The sequence below is a fragment of the Merops nubicus genome, unplaced genomic scaffold (genome assembly GCF_000691845.1).
Source record: "Merops nubicus isolate BGI_N331 unplaced genomic scaffold, ASM69184v1 scaffold925, whole genome shotgun sequence".
NCBI lineage: Eukaryota > Metazoa > Chordata > Aves > Coraciiformes > Meropidae > Merops > Merops nubicus.
Genome location: NW_008608838.1, coordinates 19,268 through 37,616, shown reverse-complemented (window position 1 = coordinate 37,616; position 18,349 = coordinate 19,268). Strand labels below are relative to the sequence as shown.

Sequence of the window (18,349 nt, the reverse complement as noted above, 5' to 3'; positions counted from 1 at the left end):
ATTCAGCGACTCCTAACTAAATGAAATGTCTTGCTTGGGAAAGGGAGCTGTTGTCTATTGCTTCACTTCACTGAAGTCTAAATGAAGAGCTACAGAAAGTGTTATTCTTCAAATCAACAATTGAAATATAAAAAGTGCAAAGTTATCCCAGAAAAACTGCAACTGTCTCCACCAAGCCTGCTGTAGGTAGTTTGCTCCGTGAACTGGACTCGGTCAATCAGAGACAGCTCCACACACAACTCAGCCAATTCTAATAATAACCTCCACAGAGGTCAACAATTCAACTCGCTACGAAACTCCACTCTCCGATACGAAAAACAGCGTAAAAAAAGAGCTATTTCCTCCCTTTCTTTTCTTTGCAAGTCTCTGCATTTTGGAAGCATGCAGCAGTACAAGGATAAACAAAGGGTTATACTTTATGGGAAGGAAAAGCAAATTGTTTTTCTGCTTTCCAAAAAAACAGCTGGAGTCAGCAGAACATCATCTACTAGGCAAATGAAAAGACAGACACAGCGTGACCCATCAAGCTCGGCCATCCAATCATTACCAGCCTGACTCTCTTAAAGATTAACTTCTATTTCTATTAAACTTCAAAACAACTGAGGAAAAATCCATTCTAAGCAACAACAGCAGCAATTTTAGCATGTTTACAATAGGAATGAACATAATGAGAACACAGAACTAACTGTCAAGAAGGCCAAAGTTTCCAAGTTTTAATGACAGTATGGAGAGGTCATCCAAGAAAAGATCACTTGGGGAAAGTCCTTCCAAAAGTACAGCAAATCAAGCAAGTACTAAAACCCATCTGATCGTACAATGAGCTTTACTGGGACCATCACCCACAAAAATATAGCTGAAAATCCACTGGCAGCTACTTAAAAACGTTTAAGTACACAGTTACTCTGTCCCTCAGTGCTTTACCCAGAGGAAATGCACTACTTAAAGCTGTGAAAAGGCAAGACTAGAAAGTTTGAATTAACGTGCAAGTTTTTCTGCTAACAGTTAGTTTCCAATGCCCAAGGACTCCAACCAGTGCTGGCCTAAGCAACACTGAGGAACAAGAAACAGGCTCCAGGCTCCCTCCAAACAGGGCCTTGGCAGCAGCCGAGGGCTTCACAGGCAGCAGCACCCTGGGACCTCATGTCCTCTGCCTTGGTTTTCCCATTTCCAAGATTCATCTGTTACCTACAGCAAAATGGTACTGTAGGGGAATTCACTAGCATTACAATTTTTTAATTTCTTCCCATCTTTTTGTTTTTCAATAGCTGTTATACAACTATAATATCAAATACAGTTTGTGATTATTTGCACTCAAAGATAGTTTTAGTTTAGTTGCTGTTGTGTTGACTGTCTATATTTGGTGTTACAGAGAATACAGGAATCCCTGAAGTTCTCTGAAGAGCTATACAAATGTTTGCCTAGTGAGTGACCAAAGAGGTGTGCTTATTTTACATTACTTCTATGAAAACCTTAGCACCCTTTGAAGATTCATAGCCATATGCCCCTAATAAAGCGAATCACCTCCTCTACCCATCTCTGAAAATGCAAACAAATATCCACTCCTCTGACTCTGGATCCTTCCATTGGTCTGTGCTCCTCCAGGGAACTAAGACCCCAGTTTTTTTCCTAAATTCTTTTCAAAGAGCTCATCCTCCAGTTTCAGTAATGGCAGTGCGAAGCCACAGACAGCAGCCAAGAAGAGAAAAGCAACACATTCCTCCCCTCCCACTTAGCTTTTAAACAAACAGCACATTGGGAAAACACTGTTAAGAGGAACAGGGCCATTAAAAGTCATGTCAGCTATAACAGAGATAAAGCAAATAAATCACAAAACATGCCACTATTAAAACTTGAACCACTTCTATTGGGGCAGCTCTTCATGAAGCTCCAAAGCTTTTTCATAAGGAAAAAAAAAGCTTAAAAAAATTATATCTATATATATGGCCATTAAAAGTCATGTCAGCTATAACAGAGATAAAGCAAATAAATCACAAAACATGCCACTATTAAAACTTGAACCATTTCTATTGGGGCAGCTCTTCATCAAGCTCCAAAGTTTTTTATAAGAAAAAAAAAGCTTAAAAAATTTATATCTATATATATATACATATATGAGTATATATATGAACCAAAAGCCCAGTATGGGCTGGAGAGTTGGGGGCTAGACACTGCAGGGCTTCCCACTATCCATAAAAACTTGGCAGTTTGTTACTTCACATCCAAGCACACAATCTGTGGAATCCCACAGGCAATTAAGAGTCTATAGGCATCTAAGCTGTCAACAGCTCAGCTCTTCAGGAGGACCAGAGCTGTGCATCTGCTATCCATGATTCTGCTGCAAGTCCAATGGGTATGTTCAGATGTGCTCTGTGTGGGTGCCCTTCTCAATCGTGAGGCGTGGCTGTGCTGCGAGGGACTCTGCATATATACCAGATACAATTCATACCAACACAACCTGCCCAAATAAATAAACAAACCCCATGCAGGTGGAGGACCCATATTTTAATAAGAATTTTCCCTCAGAAGTGAGAACTATCATAGTTAAGGCTGTAATTTTTTTTCTCTTGGTCCTTCTTCAAAACATCCTAGACAGCCTGAATGGCTCTGTTAATGAAGAGCCAAAGACAATCTGATCACAGCAAAGTATTCAGTCCTAAATATGCACTAGAAGGCAATGATTCTGTCTAGAAAAAAAATGTGATGCTAACAGTCAGAACTTACCTAAGTCAGAACTTATTTTCAATGTCTGTAACAACAGACTGCAAGCTGCCTGTGGCTCCTCACTCACCCAAGCACAGCTGTATTTCCTTCCAGGCCTCACTAAATCAGAAGCATCCAGAACAACATTGCTTCTCTTCAAACACATCCCAACATGCTTATCTTAAAACACTACAGTTGTTTTTTGATTTCACAGCATATTGTAAGAACTCTTATTCTCTACACCTATTTCTATAGTCAAGAAAAAAAATAAAAAATCTGTTTGTGATATTTGCCAGGCTTTCATCCCCTCTATCTTGACTTTGTTTTTACTTTTTAATGAAAACCATTTCAATAAGTTCTTTTCTGTCTTTATTTTTCCTCCCTGTCAGTTTAATAGGAAAACTTCCTTTTTCCATAATTTTCACTGCTTTCTTTTCCCCAGTTGTCTCTGATGTCCTGTGCACTAATACACACTTATAGTTTTTTTGGTATCACTTTTCAGAATTATCCTTGTAATTACTATAAATTTTTTTAAATTAATATTCCACACCTTGTATCTGTGAGGAATGCACATGAGTGTTATCCACTTTCATTTCAAGCTATTTCTCTATGTGGGTATGGGCAGTATTAATTATAAGAATCTTCTTAGACTCTGCCTCTAATCCTAAACCATGGAAGAAATTGCATCTCTTGAGTGTGATGAATATGACACTGGGACAGGACAGTCAGCAAACACAAGGAATGCTGGTCAAGGTGGAGATCTCTGAGGGTAACCTACATCCTAAGGCAAAACTAAGTAAAAGCTTACTGAGAAATCAAATTACTGGATTAACAAAGATTTTTCTGTTTCATTGTATAGAGAAGTTCATTAAAGATGACCAGTTTTAAACAGTTTCTGAGCCAATTCCAAAATGTCAACTCTCTTCAACTAAAGTTATTTACTTTTAATCATTTGAGGTATTTGCCAGACCATAAAAATCTGTGAAGCAGTGGTATCATTTATTTAAATAAATAGCTACAATAACCACCAAAGCTACACTACTTTTTAGTCACCGGATGTAGCTTAGAATCAATTAATATTTTATTCTATCTCTTACGAAATATACAGCACTCTATAGTAATGAGATTACAAAATTTACATTCTTAAATCTTGCCATCCGAAGCAGCCAGAAAACAGATCCATGCCAGAGAGCACAGAGAGGGAATGTACAATAAATAACGGGTAGAGTGATGCTGTCGTTGCAAAAGCATTGTTTATTCCAAGGAAAACAAATCATATAAGTTGTTTTATCTAATATTTTTTGTTTGTTTGGGTTTTTTTTTTTTTTAGCGTCACCAGGCAAACCAAAATTATTTGTTTATAAGCTGTATAAAGTAATATTGTTTATAAATTCCTCTGGGTCCCTTCTAGATGAAAGGCCCTGTGTAAATGTTATTACTCTCACACTGTCACATACTTTCCAAAACTCTCCTATTGTTCTTGTACTTCCTTCTGTTTAAGTATCACCCATAAAAACTGAGCAAAAGAGCAAACCAGCAGGATGCACCCTACTGTGAAATCACCCTTGCCATCGAGAACCTTGTTCTTTTTAAAATCATAGTGGCATTATCACTACTAAAACAAAAAGAAAAATCACTTAGAAATCACGTGGAAGAAGCTACAAAGGCTACAGGTACCATCATCACCTGCCTTTGCAGGACAATATTCATAATATGTGTCCTGTTCACAACAGCCCCAGCCCTGCACTGAGTGGCATTTTGTGCTGTCCTGGATTGGAAGAACAGAATTCCCTCACAGCAGCTTGGGGAAGGACTATAGATTTAATTTTTTAATTACTATTAATCATAATCGTTACTATTGCTATTGTTATTATTACTACTATTATTATTACTCTAAAAACCTCCTTTCCCTGTCCACGCTATCATGGCAGTTGTATATTACTGTTACTCTGTAACTCTCAGACCAATACCAGAGCTATTACTGAAAATACTTGTAGTTTTAATGTTTGTTAATCTTGTTTGTTACATTTACCACAAATTTGACTGATTTCAGGACAAACCATGTTTTAATCTCAGGTTGAATTTTTTATTTTTGTTCAGAGAAATGGACAGTGATAAATAATAACATCAGTATAGAGGCTTTTGTTTCTGTGCAGGACAATGTGAGTAAGATGGTTTTGTTTTGGCCTTTAATACTAAGGATTTGGGTGCTTTAGACAAAAATAACTTACACAGAAACAAACAGCACTTCCTGCTCTGCATATGATTTTTAAAACTGTCAAACCCTGGAGATACAACACACACATCTTGGGCACCAGTGTGCTTTCTGTCTTCACACAATTTTTCTGTTGCATTTACACTTCCTTGCAATACAGCAAACACCCTGCATGCAACGAAGACATTCATTTCCATAAATCTACTATGTTGCCCTAAAGACCTTTTAAAAAATGTTTCAACATTATCCTGTAATAGTGATACAAGAATTCCCACATTCAGGAAAAAAACACTGTTATAATGCTGTTAAAAAGTAATGGCAGGATCAAATCACTGTTTCTCAGGGAGGGCATTTACAAATAACATGAAGAGGTGTGTAGTCACACGTGTGTGTATCCATAAAAATAAAAACTGCATATATACAGTTCACATACTTGGCTTCTGCTCACTGATGAAGAAAATACTGTGAGTCAGGAGCTCACTTCCCACCTGCCTTAAGGACTTTCGAGCTCAGCTGAGGAGTCTCCCGCACGGACGGAGGAATCCCATCAATGATTAGACCGTGTGGGATGTCCAGGATAAATGCCACTCACTGATCACAGCTGAGAAGGGAGACGTGCATTCTGCCAGGAGTTCTCTTTGGAACTCTTCAGGCATTAAACCTTTCCCTAAGACATCCAGTGTTTTTACTTCAAAGCAAAGAGATCAAACTGCTCCCCGTGTGCCAATCAAGGGAAAGAAATTCTAACAAAACTAGCAAAAATGTACAACAAAAGCCTAGATGATTTCCAGAGCAGACCTGTGACAAACTGAAACCACCATGTTATTTCTTACATGTGAATGTCAGTGAAAATAGGAACAGCAAAGCCAAATTGCAGATTAGAGTATCAAATTCCATTTGGTTTGTTTTTTGTTTGTTTGGGTTTGGTTTTTTTTAAATTATTTTAAGAGGTGCAGGTGGGGTGTATTTAACATATACTGAATAATTTTTGGCTTGTGGTTATGCAAGTCTTTTGAGACTTTCTATATAATAAAGTACTCTGACTAAAATCTGGAAAATTACCTCTTAAGGCTCTAGCTGTACAGCATCAATAGAACTGTGGTGCCAGCTAATGGCTGCAATAACTGTCTTCATCCCTAGAGAATAATGGATGGAGAATATATCAATATGAGGAGTGGAAGGGCCAGAGAAACTGAGCAGGCACTAGTTATCGGACACAAAGATGATGCCACATGCATGATGTTATCTGTGATAATCTTTACTTAGGGCCCAGGGGGTGGGAAAGATATTCTTTACAGAGAAGAAAGAATCCATCAGGCCATATTCATAATCATCAATGTTCCACTCAGTAAGCATTTCTGGAGAAGGGTTGAGGGAGCACTGATGTAACAGAAATCAATGAAATTCAGCTTTTCTGCATCTATTGTTTAGAGCAAAGTGGAGGGAAAAAACCCTGTGCATCACTTTCATTTCTGAACGTTCAGCCCTATGCCGTAATCAGAAAAAGGCTCTGAAGGAAATCTGACATGAACCACAATAAAACTCTTAACTATTTAAAAACCTATTTAAAATCCACACCTTGACATTCACAACGGCCACAGGAAACACATTCTTCTTACAAGCATCGAATTATTTACTCCTTTTTTTATTTATTTTGGCCACATAAGCACTTAAAACAGTGCAGGACGTGAAATTACTGTTTGGCTTCATGCTCCCCTTGATGCAAATCCTGTGGCACACCGGAGCTGGCTCCGAGCACAAGGCCAGCAGAGAACAGAGTGCTCAGTGAAAGCTGCTGCCACGAGTTCTCTGCAGACCGATGCTACGACTTAACTTAGCACATATTTAAAAATAAGAATACCACACAGGGTAGATTACAGGATAGCTTGGTAATTTTTCTGCAATATCCACAGTATCTTTTCCCTTGAAGTTTAAGCACCTGTCTTAAATACACACACCAAGACCAGAGCACCTGTAACACTGAGGTTTTGTTACAAAGGGGACAAACAGAATGTGCTGGCTCTCTGCCACTTCAGTCAAATTGGCACATTTCCACCTAATCACAGGTAGGAAAAAAAAAAGATAGATGGCAAATTTGGTCAAGAAAAATCAGGAAATGCAGGAGTTAAACATTCCAACAGCAGCATGAACTTGACCATGTTCTACATTCTGCATATTTTATGGTATATTTATTACAACAATATATTCAACCACAAAAACAAAAACAGAAAGACAAACATTACTCATGTGCAACACAGCTGCATTAGCATTTCTGAGGAGCATCAGACTTCAGAATTCCTGACACTGTGTTTAATCCTACATTCTGCATTTAATTTCTACGTATGAATAGTCAGCAAAATGGACGAGACCTTCTGCTTAATTATGTTTGATTTTAGCTGTCTCAACAAGGTTCTACGGCTCCTGTGCCACTTAGCTGGTACAGATGGAAGATGGGACTTTGACATCAGCACCAAATCGTGAAAAAAAAGATTTTCCTTCCTACACAGTTGTTTATACAGTAACAGAAATGTCTTCAAAGAGCTAGGGATTCTCATTTACTATTTTTGACCTCTTATGCCATTGTTTCTGACCAAAAGCCATCAGCTAACAACTGAGAATCTTAAAAATTCTCCAGGCAGTGAGTGACATTTGTACTGGCCCCATCCAGCTGATGAGATGATGATCCAGGTGGGATGCTGTCTGTCTGTCCTGCAGAGCAGTGATGCTCCAATGATGAAAACAAAGAAGCCCACAAGACGTTTTGCTGAGCTTCCTTCTCAGGGATTTCTACTTTTCCAATTTCAACTGACACTGCCCTCTCCTAAATTAAAGAAAACAAAAACAAAAACAAAAAACAAAAAAAAACAAAAAAAAAAAAAAAAACAACAACAAAAAAAAAATTTTTTTTTGCAACACGCCCCCCTTAAAAAAAAAAAAAAAAAAAAAAAAAAAAAAAAAAAAAAAAAAAAAAAAAAAAAAAAAGGCACAGCCAAAGAGCCCTGTTGCTGGCCAGTTGGCTCACTGTCAAAAATCTATGCTGCTAACTAGGTAGCTCATTTACATCACATTTCAAAGACAGAGTAACTTAAGCCTTTAAAGATACACTCTTAGGTGAAAGATATTTCAGCACATATGAAATCTGAAAGCTTAGACAAAAGCTTTACTGCAGCCTTCAACATGCCAGAGCATAACACCCGCTTGAAAGCATAAGCTATTAAATGAAACAACTAAGATTCAAAATCCTGAGGACAACTATTCACCAGCACAGGTCCAAGAAACCCACTCATCTAGGGAAAAAACCCACACGACTTTGTGCCTAGTCACCCCCATCACTGGCCACAGGCAAGTTGGGGTGGAGACAGGGGAAGGGGCTGTGGTGGTGGCAGCAGATCCAGTTGTTTGTTGGGTGCTGCAGGTTTCTGAAACGCTGGGAACAAGATGAGGTGTGTCTTTAACTCAGCTTTGCAAGCCCAGAACTAGAACAAAGCTTGAGAACATGTTGAGTTTCTCATATTAAAAAACACAGCACAGCTGGAGAAATACACTGTGAACAGTGACATCTCAGGAGTTTGGATTTTCAAATAATTTGGTAAATATCTCCAAAATCTTTGTTTTACCCTCCTTAAATTCCATTGCTGTTCCTAAAAGATGTATGGCAAAATAAATTTTATGTTTAGGAACAGGATACCTCAGTTCCTCAAAATACAGCTCAGCAGCTTAATTTTTTAAAACAAACTGCAGCAACTTTTTAAAAAAAGAACAATACCTGTAATTAGGAGAGCAGAAAGAATTGTCAAAATACACACTTGATAGAGTTTTTTTACTTTTGATTTGAAATAAAGAAAGGCTTTGCTCTAGTTCTCTTTGGTGACATAAAAACGAGTGAAGAATAGGAGGACACAAACAAGTCCTTCCCATTTGGCTCTCTTAGCTGGATCCCAGCAGATTCCAAGTTTCTTACATTCATGTATAGGAAGAAACTGACACCTATTGGCAACTTGAATATTACTGCATAGAGCTGCTTTTCTTTTTTTTCTTACAAGAAACAGCTTCTCCTAACTAGATTTTTCTTGGAATACACAGATAATACAAGTATATGACTGAAAACACACCTAGAAAACTTCAGGCTCTCCTTTTGAACAATAAAACTCTGACCTTTCCAAAGTAAGATACACGTAAAAGCGCCTGCAGGCAAATAACCTGCCTATAGTTTTTCTACTACAACACTTTACTGACTTGCCTTGAGCTCTGGGGCCTGCTGAAGTAACAACTGAAAACAAAACAATGTTCCTGGGCCTAAGTAATGAGAAAAAATGAAAAGCAGACAAACCATTGTCACCGTGTTTGTAAACTGCTGCTGATGCATACAACCTGAAACTCAAAACCTGAGTGGTTTGCATGTATTTGTGCTAAATGGACATCAGAATTTTTCAGCTACCTATGGGTGTTGGTGGAGGTGCTCTTCACAGCAGTGAGAAATTAGTTCCAGTAATAATAAATATGCAAAAGCGACAAAGATTCAGAGTCACATTTGGGGTCTTTGAAGCAACAGATCGCCTGAAACTGCAAACAAAGTCAAGGAGACCTGTTCTGAGTATCTAAAACTGAAGCCAAACAAAAAAAAAAGATCTGTTTTATCTCACTCCACCACTAGAGCAAAAAGACTGAACCCAATTATTATACATACTTGTAACGAAGAATTTTTTCGTGAAAGTACAGCTGTCAAAGGCAGCAATTTTCTCTTGCAGGACTACAACAAGTATCCTGAAAACACAGAAATGGAACATGTACTTTAAACATTAAATGCAATGGTTTAAAGATTCAATATCTAAATGTAATTATTTCAAAAGCATCAATATAAATTCTAGAGTGACAAACTGCCAGGTTACCAATACATGGCAGTTATTGAGGATTCTCTCTCATCCCAACCACATAACCTTCACTTCAGGAAGTACACAGATCTGATACAGAACAACACAGCATATTTATGATATAGCTCCTGCAGTAAAAGCTCCATTAAAAACAAAGAATGGGATTGCAACGGTGCTGAATTACTTTCGGTGACTCAAATAACAATCAAATCAACAATTGGTAGAATAGAAGCTAAATTTGAATTAATCCCATTGCCCATCTCATTGCAAATTTATTAAACCACCTTATTTGAATAAACACAGGGTATTTTTTTTTTCATACCAAGAACATCAGCACCCAAATACAGTTGAGAGAAGCAGAATTTGTGTAAACTAGCAAAATCACAGGTGCATGTTTATGCAGTCTCATGTATATATACATATACATACTTTTATTGCAAAATATCAGTTCACCACCTTATTTGAATAAACACAGGGAATTTTTTTTTTCATACCAAGAACATCAGCACCCAAATACAGTTGAGAGAAGCAGAATTTGTGTAAACTAGGAAAATCACAGGTGCATGTTTATGCAGTCTCTTGTACATATACATACTTTTATTGCAAATTATCAGTTCATTACTTGAAGCAAAGAACAGCCACAGGATAGCTATGCATTAACACCACACCATTTAAATGAACAGAGGCCAAAGATGTAAATCTGGAAAGTGAAGCATTTTGAAAGTTTTATAACGAGGATACATCTTGTCCTACATTGATGACTTCCCATAAGCAAGTTCTTAAACTCTTGACATGAAAGAATCACTTAGGAAGCCAACAAATAAACAGATAAAATCTACCAGCTATCTGGAACATTTAGCAGTATGACATAATTAATTAGGAATCTAATTGTTCTCTCATTAGGAAGACAATGAGACAGTATTTTTTTTTAATTAGCTGACAATATGGAGCATTATTAAATGGTGTTCTAATAGCTTTAACTGAAAAAAGATATGATGTGGCAAAAAACTGTGTCTCCTAATGACTAAAATGCTCACCTAATGGTTTATCTGAAAACAATCATTGCATATTACACTATAGAGTAATAATCTTTAAAAAGATGATGAATTGCATCAGTCTCAGGACACAACCTTGGGTTAAGGATGATGCTTATCTCCCATCAGAGTGAAAAACAGCCATTAACTCCTTTTTTTTTCCCTTCCTGTTTTTAATTGTTTAGCCACAAGAACACCTCCCTCTTATTCCATGAGAACTCAGTACCTACAAGACTCTTTGAAGGGCCACACTAAAATCAAGATATATACCTTACTCCCATGCTTGCTGATGTTTTCAGATACAGAAGGAAAATCTGAGTCATTATTTCAACCTAGAAAACTGTACTAATGCTCCTCCAACAGGCAACATTTATCAATATGCCTTCTATTTGATTTTGCTATCATTTTTTCTAGCACATTTGCCAAATAAAGGAGATAGCATCTGTAGTTCCCTAGACGACTCCTGAAGCCTGTCCAAGAGGCTGGTAAAACACAAGCTACCTTCTATTTGTCTGATACAGAAGCTGACTAAAGTAACAAGCCCTGTGTTGTATCTCAAATTCTTTCAGGACTCTTTGGTTCATAAACATCTCATCCTGGGACTTCATCACTGCTCTGTTCATCAACGTGCCTCTATCTAGAAACAAGAAGTACAAATCCTTGGAAGGAAGGTAGAAATCAAGATACATTTTTGGACAGAAGTCTTTCATATTCCAAGATTTGCAGACATAGAATAGGAAGCACACCTACACTTTCAGAATGAGCAGCTGACTTGCCAGAAGAAGAGGGCAGAACACCTAATTCAACAAGAGGAATTCAGAGGTGTTAAATCAGACAGAAATTAATATAGGATTTCTTATTTCCTTCTAGGTCTCTCATTGTGAAAAAGATGCTTCCCCATTCCCTTCAGACGTATAAAACTCGGTTTTTAAAAGCTATAAATTCTACATATATAAATTTAGTATCAGTTTGGGACAAAATAGGAGTTTTAGCTAAACAACATATCTTCTGAAGAGAAACACAAAAGAAAATGTATCAATTCTAACTTCTTCCATAACATCTAAACTAAAGTTAACCAATTGATAATGGAAAGACTTTGGATGCAAGTGTAGCATGTATATATAGAACACACACATATATATAATTGTAGTATTCCCCAATCCTGCACATTTTTATTTTCTACTCTTTGAAGCTGTACTGTCTTTCTGAATAAATGATACCCACCAGATGGATGATTCTAGAGTATAAATGCATAAATAATAAACAGTTTGCCATTCTTCTGCAACTCAAGTTTTATTTTAAATCCCAATTTTGGACTCCATTAGTCTACAGTAAGGTTAACGCACCATTAGCACCGCACTTGGCCACATTTAATGCATTTTCAATCTGAAACAGTGAGCTTTCTTTGGATAGTAACAGAATCTGATGCATTCCAGAAAAGTACCTACCCTGGCTACAGCCACACAGCTTTGAAGTAGCTTTTCCAGTTTTACCACTTAGGAAAAGAAACATTAGCACCTGGAAAGGCTTTTTACTTTCGAGAAACTCTGAATGATGATTTGCCTTCTGACTGTTTTTACAATTGGATTTTTCTGCTGCTGGGAGGCCAGACTGGAAAGATTTACTATCATCACACTGTCCACAGGGGAACTTTAAATTTTTCAAGGGACAGTTGCACAGATAAGTACCAAACTCCTTCTGACAGCTTTTAAAGGAACAGTGACCTATTCATGGCACACAGCTCTCAACAACTCAACCACTTCAGTGTTTTTTGATATAACAATTATACCCACATCCTACAATAAGCAGATTGACAGGGATAACAAAAACTATCATCCTTTACTTCTTGAAACACTAACACTACCAAAATACCCTCTTGATTACAGGTTAATTGTGGTGTTGAAGGTGTTTGTTCCTCAGTACTATTCTTCTGTGATTTCTACTTGATGTAATGTAGCCATTGCTGTTCAGATTTTGATGGTACAATATAAAAATGTCTGTTTAACAAAGTCTCTCTGGCTTCAGGGGGAGTGGAGGGAGGTGTTGGGGTGTTTAATTTTTTTTTTGCCTATGCAATCTCCAACCCTGCTTACTTCCCTTAGCTGCACAAATCTGATAACATGCTCATATTTTACTGTGGTCTTCACATACACAAGCATGCTACCTACTGCCACACAAACTAGACACATAAAACCTTTCCTCCTGATGTGATGTTTTGTTTTGTTCTTAGTGATTTGTGTTATTATGCCCCTTTCCTTATGGAAGGATCATTAATTCCAGCAAACAAAAAAATGCAGCAATTTCTTCATTCAGTGCTCTACTGTTAACAGGAATCACATTCCACAACTTCCACAAGGCACCTAAAGACACACAACGACTAACAACAGGAACAGCAGGGTGGAGAGAAGCAGTAAAGTAAGAAGCACAATTATGGGCTTTGACCAAATTCACTGCATCAAATCCTCTCAACAGGAGTGCCAACAGTTCATCAAGATCCTCATGGAGGGAACCTGGCTTTTCTCTTTCATCTTAGAAAGATGCAGTGAACTACAAGTGTGTTCAGTTTTGTGTGTCTTACAGAGATGAAGATCTAAAGTTAATTCAGAAAAATCTGAATGCAAGATTCTATGGAAACAACAGATGCTATTCTACTTGAACTGTATGATGCTCAGCCTTCTATGGCATTTTCTCTCAGAAATTCGGTGACATTATCCTACAAGATGCTGTGTTGTTTTTTGATTCACAGGAACATTATTCCCTGTAAACCACAGAATGCACACTAGGAATTTTTTGGGTGTGCAGCAAGGCAACGTATGACAGAACAATGAAACACAAAGAAGAGAAACAAACTCTTCAGTGCTTTATGCTGTTTAAACTCTGGATGATCCCATTTCTCCATCTGTAGGTGGATGACAGAGGATTCCAATGATTCCTGGTCACCCTCATCACAAGTGAAAGAAGCTTAAATGATTTCAGATGCACAGTGTTTTGAGCTTCCTAAATAAGAGCCACTGGAGAAGAATATTGTCATACTCAAACTGAAATATTACTTGAGAAATGGAGAATGTGCCTCCAGGAAAGTCAAAGTAAAACGTCAGGGAGTGCACACACCAGAAACTGTATTCATTATGGAAATTTTACATGCTCTCACACAAAAAGAACGTGCAGGAAACATCCTTACCTCTTATTGCAGTGCAGATCATAAATAGGAGTTTTGAACTGTATGGATTTGACCATCTCTCCTGTTCGCAAAGAATAAAGGTCCACACAGCAGTAGGGTGGGCTCGTGCTAAAAGGAATAATTCAAAATAAAACTTTAATGTGAATGATTTTTTTTGTCATTTTTTAAGCTATTGCAGCCTACCTATATATTACTTAATACGCTAAATCTGAGCAGAATGCTGGAGAACAAAGGGTCAATATAAGCCTTCTACATTAAGGGAAGGTGTGATTCAAATTGAATTATAACACCCACAATGGTCAACAACCTTTACTGTGCAACTCGTTAGCGAGCATTTGGTTTCCTTCGTCCCAAATAAGACCTTGGAACAGAAGATATGACCAGCAAAATATAAACCATTTGATAGGCATGAAGTTTTAGACTACATTCTAGTTATTTAAAATGTATTCCACAGTCTAAGGCTTTCCTCCAGGGAGTATTTACTTCACTCTATGCACCAGCAGAATCATATGACTGGATCTGATAGAGACACATTACACAGAATTTACATTACATCTCTGATGGACTTTCGTTTGAACTATATGGAACTTTTCAACTGCTTTGTGTCACTTTTATCATTTTCATATAAATAAAGCTCTAAGGCCATTCCTTAATAAAAAGGCTTGCTTTCTTTTGAGAGGGAGAAAGTGCTGAGTGTTCCGATAGGGCCGAGGAAGGTAGTGGTGGAAACCATTTTACAAGCTGAGGAGAGGCTTTGATGTGGCAGTTCTTTTCCATAACACCTTTTTTCCCCTTCAAGAACACATTAAAATGTTGGCTACTTCTAGGTCAACGAGTATGAACGAGCACAAATTGCCAGCTGTACAAACATATACTAAGTATTGGTAGAAGAGGGTGTTTCCCTTTGCCTATATCTGTTTTATTTTACAGAGTTTAACACAATTCCTGACACAACACTTGCTTGTCTTTTGGATCTGCTCAAGCTGCTTGAGAATTTTCTGGAGAACTGGAGTACAAATGCCAGCCGTTTACCTCAAATGCCTCAAGATAATAAAGCAGCACATACAATAAGCACACAGCAGAGAAAGAATACATAATAAAGCACAGAAAGACAACTGTCAAAGAAATAATAGAAAAAACAAGTTTTGACATTTTGCCTACTGAAATTCTTCCCAAAATACACATTTTTCTAGGCACGTACCTAGGCTAATAACTAGAGGGTGCTATTTATTACTTTCAAGCACTTCAAAGGCCCCTCAAAAACACTTTTAAAACAGTGACACTCAAGTCTAGTTACTCTACATTAGAAGCTCATTGCTGCTAGAAAATGCAGAAAGCCACAGCAAGGTCTGTGTACAAACCTTGTTTGATTTAAGTGCATTTATTACCTACAGAAAATTATTATTTTGATAAAAGCGTACAGAGATTCTTCTTGCAAGACAGAAATCACAGAAGTCAATATAACTAAAATTGTATTAGAATAATTGATTGCAATTACTATTTCCATATAAGCCTTGTGTTGAACAGTTCCTTTTTGACTTGACAACTACATGGCTACAACTCAAAGAGTACCCATCTTCTAATTAGTGTTGCACCTACAAAATTATGGGTAATAATCCTGTCACTCAAATGAGTAATTATTATTTCATATTTTTATTTTGGTTGATCATGGTAAGACCATTCTAGCAATGTTTTCTTAAACCACATTGGCTAAAAAAACAATAAATTGGGTTCGTTATCAAGTTGTATGGACCATAACAGAAATACTCTGAAATTCTACCTAAGTCAAATTCAGAAGTTTTCTTTCCCAACATTATCTGTCTTTTAATTCCACGGTACACTGCAATCCATCATCAGAAAACAGTATGTATGTTTTTTCTTTGGGTTTTTTATGTTCTGAAATAAATACAAAGACAAGGTCAAATACATTTGAGGGTGCTCCTAGGACCTAAACAGCAGAAGCAAATAGCAACAGCAAGAAAAAGTCACACTTATAGTCCTGTCTTGTTTGATAATGGTTCTGTTCGTGGCACAGACACCCAGCATTACCACGAGTCTTCAGACAGCCAAACAATGCTCTCCTGGGAAAGTCACATTTTTTGGCTAAGTGCTTTATCCACCAGCTATGACACAAAAGGGTGTAAGCACAAGCATCTGATCTGCTCCTTCTTTGGCAATCTCCTTCAAAAGTGGAAAGGCCAAAGAAAAAACCTCAACTTTCAATCACTAGAGAAGACTTCTTTATTTAGCATTTCTATTTGTTTTAGTGTCTCTCACTGCCACATTCTTTATCAGGCTTCACTAATGACTGGGACATGACTTCAACTTGTGGAATAATGGAGAAAAAGAAATCATGGATTTTAACTTCACCATTCAACAGAGCCCCATACAGCAAGGATTCTACAACACTGCAAAATTTCAGTTCTTGTCCAAAGGTATTATTTCTCAGCTATCCTAAAAGTATGAGCCTTTTGAATGGTCTTTCTTTACCCTCTTTAATATCTCTTCAGCTAGCAGCAGGATCAGTTCTTCTAGAACAAGAGAATGAGGATTACAGACACAGATCTAAGGATTCACTTCTGCCATAGCACTTAAAGAATAGTAAGAGTACCTTAATTAGCCTACACCATGCAGAGGCAGTAGCAAGAGCTATATCCTTCCCTCCTCCATTTCAGTGATATCAAAAGCTCAGGCCCAGTGGTTCTGTGTATTTTCTTTACCCAGCCTCTGATATGCAATGCATTCTATACTGACTCATTTTAGTGTACTAAATCAACAGAAAAATAGCACTTTGTCCATTCTTTCTTCTCTAGAGGGAATTCTCCTGGAGGTTAGTTCATCAAAAGGGCTCAGTGAAAGGTCTAACAAGGATGGAAGGAAAAATGGAAGTCAAAGCACAGGAACTGAGCAACAGAAGACGTGCAATAGGGCTGCAAAAGCTACAGCTAGGTTGTCACCGCAGAGCTGCAGCACTACACAGCTTCTTCTGACACTTCAGGACCTCCACGGTGGTAACTGTGCCTGGTGCCCTATGCTAACAAACTGCCATCGTTCTGGAGAGACTGAAGCTCTGAGGCTTCTGGCCAAGAAGCTTTGCTTCTGAGAAACTGAAGGTTCACACAAGTCTTGGTGATGAGGAGGGCCCTGATCGTATTTGAGGGGACCAGTGAGGGTTTGTAAAAAGGAGACGTGCAAACACTGATTTTTGTGGTCTGGTAATAACATTAAGTCTATCACAAATAAAATACTTGCAAATTTACTCCCACAGATTAGTGACAAACTTTCATGATGTATCATGATTGTTAGAATAGCTGCTTAATGCAGAGCTATCAACAATTTCTTTAAAGGTAATGGACACAAATTCACCAACAACTTCAAAGCGTTGGTATTAATGAAGTTACACAGGCTCTTGTATCTTCTTCCATTTGACTGTTGTAGTGCAGGGACAGAAGAAAAGTAACAGATGCCTTGTATAGCTGGCACTTGACTACATCTGTGCTTCTGCATCACGATGTAACTACCACCTCTTCACAGCTTTGCTAGCTATGAGTCACACAGTTCATAAAAGCTCTGTGTAAAATGTTTGCATACAGAGACAAATATACTGTATAAAACACACACACTTTTCATATGAAAAAAAGGAGAAGACTGATGAAACCAACATGAGGCCAAATTTTTCTGTGCCTAGAAAGATTTTACTGTTTGCTCACAAGGGTTTACTTGCCTCCCTGCTGCCTCTCCCCACCCTGCCACGGGATGAACAACATCCTGCTCAAAGAGAGAATGGACATCAACTACAGAGTGGTCTCATGAGTCTGGGGAGAAGCTGACCACCACACCTTCACACAGCATTCTTTACAGGAGGCGTTGTGCAGTTAATTGTGGCATTTAAAGAAATCATCTCAGCATAGAAGCTGTCTGGCCAACAAAAGCTAGGTCTATAACCTTTAGAAAGACTGAGGGAAACATGGCCATCTACCCACCTTTTTTTTGCTCTACGTGTATACAACATAAGCCTGATGAGATGCACAATGACGTCACTTGGGAACCAGGACAGGAGTTATGGCATCATAACACATTTTAGATAGCAATAAAACTGCAAAGCTAACAGTTACAATCTTCATTAGGGAAAAGTGTACAGTTACAGATGACACAGTTACAGTAAAAATATTTTCTATCACCTGTACTCCTTTATACAAGCTCTGCAAATTTCTTTTGGAAAACAGTTTATTAATTACCATTAACAGCTGAAGAGTTAATGTATTAAAATGACAAAATAAGTGAAAACTTTAGGAAAAGGTTAAATTGTATCAAACTATCACTGAGATAACATGAAGAAATTACACAG

At 37.7% G+C, this 18,349-nt stretch overlaps 1 protein-coding gene across 1 annotated transcript in view; it reads right to left on the bottom strand.

Moving 5' to 3' along the window:
* Positions 1–18,349, bottom strand: part of LOC103773024 (breast carcinoma-amplified sequence 3) — a gene marked incomplete at both ends in the record, with an annotated part of 89,050 nt that overhangs the window by 51,647 nt on the left and 19,054 nt on the right. The window contains 2 exons of the mRNA XM_008940375.1: positions 9,603–9,679; positions 14,002–14,109. Coding sequence (XP_008938623.1) covers positions 9,603–9,679; positions 14,002–14,109 — 185 coding nt within the window. The remainder of the gene's footprint in view (positions 1–9,602; positions 9,680–14,001; positions 14,110–18,349) is intronic.